Below are 8514 nucleotides of genomic sequence, written 5' to 3'. Positions count from 1 at the left end.
AAGAATACAGATGCTGGGATCGAGACAAGAAACAAACTTCTGGAGAAACTCGACATCTGTGAGGAGAAACTTAAAACTTAGATGAATGTTTTTGTGGTTTAACTAAGTGGTTGTGTTACCATCTGGTATGGAGGGACCAAGCACAGGATCAAAAAAAAGGTTCAAAGGGTTGTAGACTGGGACAGCTCCATCATGGGCACTAGCCTCTCCCCAGCATCAAGAACATCTTTAAACAGGTGGCATCCATCATGAAGGACACCCACCACCCAGGACATGCCCTCTTCTCATTGCTACCATCAGAGGAGAGGTACAGGAGCCAGAAGACACACACTCAATGTTTTAGTAGTAGCATCTTTGCATCTGCCACTAGATTTCTGAACAGACCATGACCCATGGACACTACCTCAACATGTCTACAACCTTTTGACACTACATTTTATTTTTAGTACACATTTTTATTGTAATTTATAGTTTTTATATATTGCACTGTGATACTGCTACAAAACAAATGTCATGACATACAGTATGTTGATGATTGAAAACCTGATTCTGACTCCATTTCACTCAATAGACCCTGCCTGATTCACTGAGCTCCTCCAGCATCTTATTTATTGCTCCCTTCAAATCAAACTCAGCACAACTCTCTCCATCACCCACACCCCTCCCCATTTCCTCCTCACTCTGTACTTGCACTCAGCTATTCCATCTTCACCACAGCTTCACCTACCTCACCCCACTGGCCCACACCCCTTCCATTGCCCATGCTTACCAGCTTTACCCCAGACCTTCCAACCCCAACCATCATCCCAAGTGCGAATTCTCTGCTGCAGCCTCCGTCCCTCCAACAAACTTGCACCCCATCTACCCCAGGCCCCCCTACACCAACCTCTCCACCCCAATTCCATCAATCCAGCCTCGCAAACACTCCCGGCTCCTGTACCACTCCACTGACCCCTCCGCTCTTAGCATCCCTCCCGAAGTACATCCACTTAGCAGCCTCACTTCCTTGACCCAGTCTCTCCACCCCCAGCATCCCTCCCTCCCCACAGCTTCCAGCCTCAACCTCCTCTGCCCCTCCAGTGCGCAGGTCCCAATCCCCCCCCCCCACTTCTTACTGTATCTCCTCTCGTGTCACCCTCCCTCCATCTCGCTCCCGCGGCCGCGCGCTTCCCGCCGACTAGCCGTGCGGAGTGGCGCGGGCGCGGACTGCGAGTGCGCGCTGCGCGAACGCGCCTTTCTCTCTGATTGAATGGAGCGGTGTGCGGGTCCCGGCCGGGCTGTGGAAATGGCGGCTGCCGGCGGCGCGTTGTGTATGGTTCTTCTGGTGGTGACCGACCTGGCGGCGGGCTACAGTTTCCCGGCCAACTACACGTGAGTACCCTGGGCACCGGGCCGTGCGTATCAGGCGGGAGGGGGCGAGGACAACCTGGGGCTTCGGGCTGGGATGTTTGAGATGGAAAAGGTACTCCCTGGGAAAGGGGATGGGATAAGATGCTCCCGGTGGGAAGATCCCACACGGAGTGAAATGTTCCCGGGGCTTCGGGGAGGGGTGGGATGCTGCCGGTGGAAGGAGCCGAGTAGATCCCACACGGGGTGGCATGCTCTCGGTGGGATGCACGGCGCCAGGTCGCTGCGACCCAGACGGATGCAATGATGCGCGTTTGGCTGCCGTCTTTCCTCGATTAGAGAGGGTCGAAGGGGTGTAAATAAATCGGAGCAGGGGATAGGGGCGGTGGAAAGCCCGTGCTGTGAAGGAGCGAAACGTCGTCGTTCTTTTGGACTTAGCCGGGAAAGTTCCAGGGAAAGGAGGGAAGAGACCCCGGGGAACGGAGCAAGGGGAGTGAGGCCCCTGGGAATGGGGCTGTGGGATAGGGTCCCCGGGATATGGAGCTAGGGCAGGGTGGGGTGGGGTGGGGGTTAGCTACACTGCGACACGGGACTGGAGGTGTCAGGTGGGAAGAGAGACCCCGGGAAGCAGGTCCAGGAGAGACGGAAGAGACCCGGGACAGGGACTGGAGAGGGGGATGTAGGAGAGATGGACTGGCTGGTTGGGGTGTGAAGATAGACCCCGGGAAACAGCCCTAGGGCAGAGGAACCCAGGATATGGGCCTGGGGTGGGAGAGAAACACCCCGGGACACGGCGCGGAAGGGTGTAAAGGGAAACTCTGGGACGTGGGGCTGAAGGTGTGGGAGGTGGTGGGGGTGAAGACCACGGGGCTTGGGTTGGAGGAAGAGAGATTCCAGTTCTGACAGGGAGGCTGGGGAGGGGTTGTTGGTGTTAGAGACTTCGGGACTCGGGAATGGGTGTTGGGCATTGTAAGAAAGATCGAGGGTAGAGACCTCGAGACACGGGACTGGAAAGTGGTGGGGTTGTGGGGAGAGTGACCCCGGGGCTATGTAGGGAAACCTTGCGGCAGAGGGCGAGGGTTGGTGTTGGAGAGACCCCAGGTCACAGGGCTGGGGGCGGGAGAGAAGAGAGTCCAAACACTGCGTCAGAGGCGGGCTTGTTGAACCTGCACAGTGTCTTGTCTCTTGACAGTGAGACCGATTTCAGAGTGGGGTCACTGCCTGGTTTTAGCTTGCAGGTGTCCTTGCCTAGAACAACAGGTGCCCATCGCTCTGCGCTGCCCTGTCTTGTCCTGGTTGTGCCGGAGACGGTGGTGGGGTCGGCCCGCCGCTGACTTCTCTGTGCACAAACCTCTATGCGATGGTGTTTCTCAGCCCTGCCTCCCCTGGCGGGGAGATCACTGGAGATGTGCGTTTGCCAGTTTGTACATGAATATGTGGTACTCCTGACCCTGTCGACGGTGGGTCGTCAAACCCCCACAATTCAGTGTTTCTCGCTGTTGTACACACCTGCTCTCCCTAACCCTGCTCTCTCCCCCCCCCCCCACCTCCGTTTTTCATGCGGTTCTGCCGGGTGGGACATCGCCGTCACTACTCCGATCCACTGTTTTGTTATCAATTATTCACAATAAACAACTTTCCAGTGCCGGGTGTGAGTAAGGTAGCGTGTGATGCGGCGAGGTATGAGTAAGCCGTGAGGCCAGAGCGAGTGATCGCTGCCGCCCAAAATCAGTGACGCCCGGAGATGATTTAGGGGCAGGGGCTGTCTGAGTTACTGAGAGATGGTGGGTGGGTGGGCGAAGGTGAAGAGGGAGCGGCTAGCGCTGGTAATAAAGACTGAAATTGGTGCATATATGAGCTGTCTTGCCAAGTTGTAAACACCGGCCAGCACCCCAGTGTTGGCGCATCTGCAGCGTTTGTCGTGTTCATTCTACTAGCGTCTTGAGCAAAGATGTCGAAACCGGTTGAAATTCTCCCTCCAACGGGTCTGGGCTGCTTTCTGTACGTGCTGGCTCGGCTGATACGGCTTCGTGGCGCCCAGGGAGAGTGCTGCTGCCCCCGAGGTATCTTGTTTCTGAGGCGCATTCCGCCGCAGGACTTCGAATTGCCTCTCGCCCCCCTCTATGGACACGGTGATCACTCTCCCTGGCTGTGTTCCCTATTTCGGGTCTGTGTTGGCGGACACACGGGGAGAACTGCCGTACGAAGTACCGACTGGAATTCACAACCCGGCAGACGAGACTGTTTGCAGGCACCCTCCCGTCAGCTGCTTCGGTACGGGGGTGCAGGGTTTGTCCCCGATAAGGCTGCACAGTGCCGTCTCCGCCCTCCCCACCACCACCACCACCACTTTTAAACTCCACTTGCTGAATTTACGCGTGCAGTTAGGCAAATGCTCGCCACTTTACTTGGCGCCTCCCGCTAAGCGTCAATTTATCGTGCTCCTTGCCTTGGAGCAGGAACATTTAGAAGCAGTGATAAATCTGCCGTGCCTGTTCAATAAAAATAGGAGTTACAGACCTGAAACGTTGACTGTTTTCTCCCGCCTCAAGTGCTGCCTGACCCGCTGAGTTTTCCAGCAGTCGCAGTTATTTTTAACCTCAGCGCCACCAGCCTGCAATAAACCCGCATCCCCCAATTGCCTCAAACATCTGCCGAGAGCCATGGGCGATGTTCCGGTTACTTGTGCCCGTGACACTTGTTCCCGCTACCTCGACACCTCCCAACCCGTACTCTTGTAGACTGGGGACGGGCCCACTATTGCCGCTGACCGGCCACTGCGATTCAAAAGACAGGCGGATCTGTGGAGAAGCCCCATCTCACCGTGTATTTGCAAGGTTTTTGACAGTGCGAGAGGGTAAATTACCCAGACTGGGTCGAGGCCTACTGCGGTATATTCCAGCGTCACTTTGTGCCCGTCAGCGAGGCAGAGCTGTCTGTATTCTTGGTGTTTTGTTTGAACGGGGTTGTTATATTTAGAAAGTGCCCTTGCAGGAAATTTGTTGCTCTTCAATGCCGCAATTGTTGATGTTTTTCAAAACTGTCAAACGCCAATGCAGCTTTGTCTCAGAATAAGATAAACTTTGGATAGATTATGGGGTCTCCCACCGCACTGCAACACTAAGCACTGCGAACTCTTTGAACACCGTTAATGGTGGCTGCTCGCCACATCCAAGTTGGGGAGAAAAACAGTTTCTCGCTACTCCCATCTGGCAGGAGCCTTAGGTCCCACACCATCAGGTGCAGGAACAGTTATTATCCTGCAGCCACCAGGCTCTTCAATTGGTGTAGATAAATTTGCTCACATCAACACAGAACTGATCATTGAGCACAGCCTGTTCACTGGGTTTCAAGGACTGATCACTCCTATAATCATGATCTCAGTTTATGTATTTACTTGTTATTATTTTATTTGCAGAATTTGTCTTTTGTATACCAGTGTTTGTCCCTCTTTGTTTATGTATAGTTTTCATTAAAATATTGAATTTCTTTATTCCCTGTGACGAAGTTGAATCTCAGGGTGGTATGCAGTGACTACTTTGAGAATAAATTTGCTTAGAGTTTTTTTTGTGTCTGAATGAATGACTGTGGTTCTGGCCAATGCAGGCATTCTCCCCATCTAAAGGAAAAATAACCTGATTTGTGAAAATCTCAAGCAGGCTCCATTTGCTTTATCCTTGCAGAACTCTTGCTCACATCATACTTCTGTATCTGGGATTTCCAGGTGTCGGTGCCCCATATAATATCTGTAAAATTCCCATCGAACACAAATCTTCGTGCAGTTAAAAAACACAACATACGGCTAGTTTACCGAGTTGCTTCATTGTGCCTGAACGAGGTCACCAGTCCTTCTGAACATCAACACTTTTCAGATCTTCATCATTTAAAAGTACATTGCTTTGCTAATTTCTCTCCCAAAGTGGATGCATTCACATTTTTTGCATATACTATGTTGTTCCCCATTTACATAGCCCATCCACAGTCCTCTGCATCCTCCTCTCAAATAGAACGTAGTATAGGAGAGATGGGTTCGACTGATCTTAAGATCACCACAGGCTGAAGGACTTGTATGATGTTCTATGTTCTAAGTTTAAATACATACACAGAATACACTGAGTTTAATGTATGTGTCAGCCTTTTATAAATCCATGCTAAATTCAAAGTTCAAAAAAAGTTTAATTAAATGGCCTCCAGCGAGGAGTTGGAAGAGCTTGAGGCCTGGTGCCAGGCAAATAACCTCTTCCTCAATGTCAACAAGACAAATTTCAAAATAAGTTTAATATCAAAGTCACTATATACAACCCTGAGATTCATTTTCTTGTGGGCATACACATTAAATCCAAGAAACACAGAATCAATGGAAGGCCACACGAACAGGATGGATGGACGAGCAAACAATGTGCAAAGGACAACAAACTGTGCAGATATGAAAAAGAGAGAAATAAAGAAATAAATAAGCAGTAGATATCGAGAATATGAGATGAAGAGTCATTGAATGTGAGTCCATAGGTTCAGTTATGGGTCAAGTGAAGTTGAATGAAGTTATCCTCTCTAGGTCAAAAGCCTGATGGTTGTGAGGTAATATTATGTTCCTGAATCTGGTGGTGTGGGTCCTGAGGCTTCTGTACTTTCTTATTGATGGCAGCAGTGAGAAGAGAGCATGACCTGGGTGGTGGGGTTCCCTGATGATGAATGCTACTTTCCTGTGACAGTGCTGTGTGTCGGTGTGCTCAATGGTGGGGAGGGCTTTACCTGTGATGGACTGGGCCATATCCACTACTTCTTATCGGCTTTTCTGTTCAAGGGCATTGGTGTTTCAATACCAGGCTGTGATGCAACCAGTCAGTAAACTCCAGCACATCTGTAGAAGTTTGTCAAAGTTTTCGATGTCATGCCGACTCTTTGCAAACTCCTAAGTAGAGGCACTGCTGTGTTTTCTTTGTACTGGCACTCACATGCTGGACCCAGGACAGACCCTCTGAAATGATAACACAGGGGACTCTCTCCACTTCTGATCCCCTGATAGGGATTGGCTCATAGTCCCCTGGTTTCCTCCTTCTGAAGTCAATAATCAGCTCCTTGGTCTTGTTGACATTGAGTAAGAGGTTGTTGTGGCACCACTCAGCCGGGTTTTCAATCTCCCTCCGATATGCTGATTTATCACCACTTTTGATTCGGTCAGTGACAGTGGTGTTGTCAGCAAACTTAAATATGGCATTGGAGCTGTACTTAGCCTCAGAAGTATAAAGTGAGTAGGGCACAGGGGTAAGCACAAAGTTTTGCAGTACACCTGTGCTGATGGAGATTATGGAGGAGATGTTGTTGCCAATCCGAACTGACTGGTCTGCAAGTGAGAAAATCGAGGATCCAATGCACATGGAGGTGTTCAGGGCAGGCTCTTGAAGCCTATTGAATAGTTCTGAGGGGTGTATGTGGTGACATGTATGTACTCTGATAATGACATTTACTTTGAACTTTTAAACCTGAGGGGATGATAGAGTTGAGTGCATGGTTCAAATGAAGAACCAATGACATGGCATCTGCCATGGACCTGTTGTATGGGTAGGCAAACTGGAGTGAATTCAAGTCGCTTCTCAGGCAGGAGTTGGTAAGTTTCATCACCAGTCTCTCAAAGCACTTCACTGTGGATGTAAGTGCGATTGGACGATAGTCATTGAGGCAGGTTGCCACACTCCTCTTAGTCCCGGTATAATTGAAGCCTGCTCAAAGCAGGTGGGTTACTCAGACTGCTGAGGAGAGAAGGTAGAGTACACTCCAGCTAGCTGATTGGGACAGGTCTTTAGTACTCAGCCAGACAGCCTGTCTGGGCTAAATGCTTTCTGTGGGTTCACCCTCCTAAACATAGAAACACAGAAAATAGGTGCAGGAGTAGGCCATTCGGCCCTTCGAGCCTGCACCGCCATTCAGTATGATCATGGCTGATCATCCAATTCAGAACCCTGTACCTGCTTTCTCTCCATACCCCCTGATCCCTTTAGCCACAAGGGCCATATCTAACTTCCTCTTAAATATAGCCAATGAACCGACCTCAACAGTTTCCTGTGGCAGAGAATTCCACAGATTCACCACTCTCTGTGTGAAGAAGTTTTTCCTCATCTCGGTCCTAAAAAGCTTCCCCTTTATCCTTAAACTGTGACCCATCGTTCTGGACTTCGCCAACATCGGAAACAATCTTCCTGCATCTAGCCTGTCCAATCCCTTTAGAATTTTATACGTTTCAATAAGATCCCCCTCAATCTTCTAAATTCCGGTGAGTATAAGCCTATTCGATCCAGTCTTTCTTCATATGAAAGTCCTGCCATCCCAGGAATCAATCTGGTGAACCTTCTCTGTACTCCCTCTTTGGCAAGAATGTCTTTCCTCAGATTAGGGGACCAAAACTGCACACAATCTTCTAGGTGTGGTCTCACCAAGGCCTTGTACAACTGCAGTAGAACCTCCCTGCTCCTGTACTCAAATCCTTTTGCTATGAATGCCAACATGCCAACTAAAGGATGCTCTCAGATTGAAATCACATGGTCATCAGGGACTATGGGAGCACATGAAGGTTTCTTCATGTTTTGATGGTCAAAGCGAGCATAGAAGGTCTAAAGCTCACCTGGGAGCAAAGCCTTATCATCTATGTCACTTGGTTTCACTTTGTAAGTGGGAATATCATTCAAGCCTTGCTACAGATGTTGAATGTACCCTAGTGATTCAAGTTTGGTCTGGAATTGCCACTTCGCACCTGAGATGGCTTTCTGGAGTTTGTTCTTGGACCTCTTGCATCTTATTGCCACTGATTTGGCCCTCAGCAGATTGTGGATCTCATAGTCATCCAGGGCTTCTGGTTGGGGAAGATTCTGAATGACTTTGTGGGGACATGCTGATCCACAAATGTTTTAATGACGTGCGTGACAACAATGGTGAATTCATTCCGAACCTCTGATATGATATCCTTGAATGTGGCCCAGTCCACTGACTCGAAGCAATCCCATAGCTGTTCCTCTGCCTCCTGGGACTTCCTCTTTGTTGTCCTAATCTCTGAAGACTTTCTCTTTAGCTTCTGCCTGTATGCAGGTAGGAGAAGGACAGCCAAGTGATCCGATTTACCAAAGTGTGGTCTAGGCATGGAACAGTGCCTCATCTTAGTCTAGCAATGGTCCC

At 49.9% G+C, this 8514-nt stretch overlaps 1 protein-coding gene across 12 annotated transcripts in view; it reads left to right on the top strand.

Annotated features, from left to right (window-relative positions):
• The first annotated feature begins 1249 nt into the window (after positions 1-1249).
• cacna2d2a (calcium channel, voltage-dependent, alpha 2/delta subunit 2a) overlaps positions 1250-8514 on the top strand; it is a 909486-nt gene continuing 902221 nt past the window's right edge. For 11 of the 12 annotated variants that reach the window (XM_059944501.1, XM_059944510.1, XM_059944502.1 and 8 more), the window contains exon 1: positions 1261-1371. In XM_059944501.1, coding sequence (XP_059800484.1) covers positions 1286-1371 — 86 coding nt within the window. In that variant the 5' untranslated portion in view covers positions 1261-1285. Of the gene's footprint in view, positions 1372-8514 lie in introns of all 12 variants that reach the window. The other variant, XM_059944500.1, reaches the window with a different exon arrangement.

This window comes from Hypanus sabinus, chromosome 19 (genome assembly GCF_030144855.1).
Source record: "Hypanus sabinus isolate sHypSab1 chromosome 19, sHypSab1.hap1, whole genome shotgun sequence".
NCBI classification, from domain to species: domain Eukaryota; kingdom Metazoa; phylum Chordata; class Chondrichthyes; order Myliobatiformes; family Dasyatidae; genus Hypanus; species Hypanus sabinus.
Note: the sequence above shows the minus strand (reverse complement) of the source record. Positions and strands in the feature narration are given on the sequence as shown.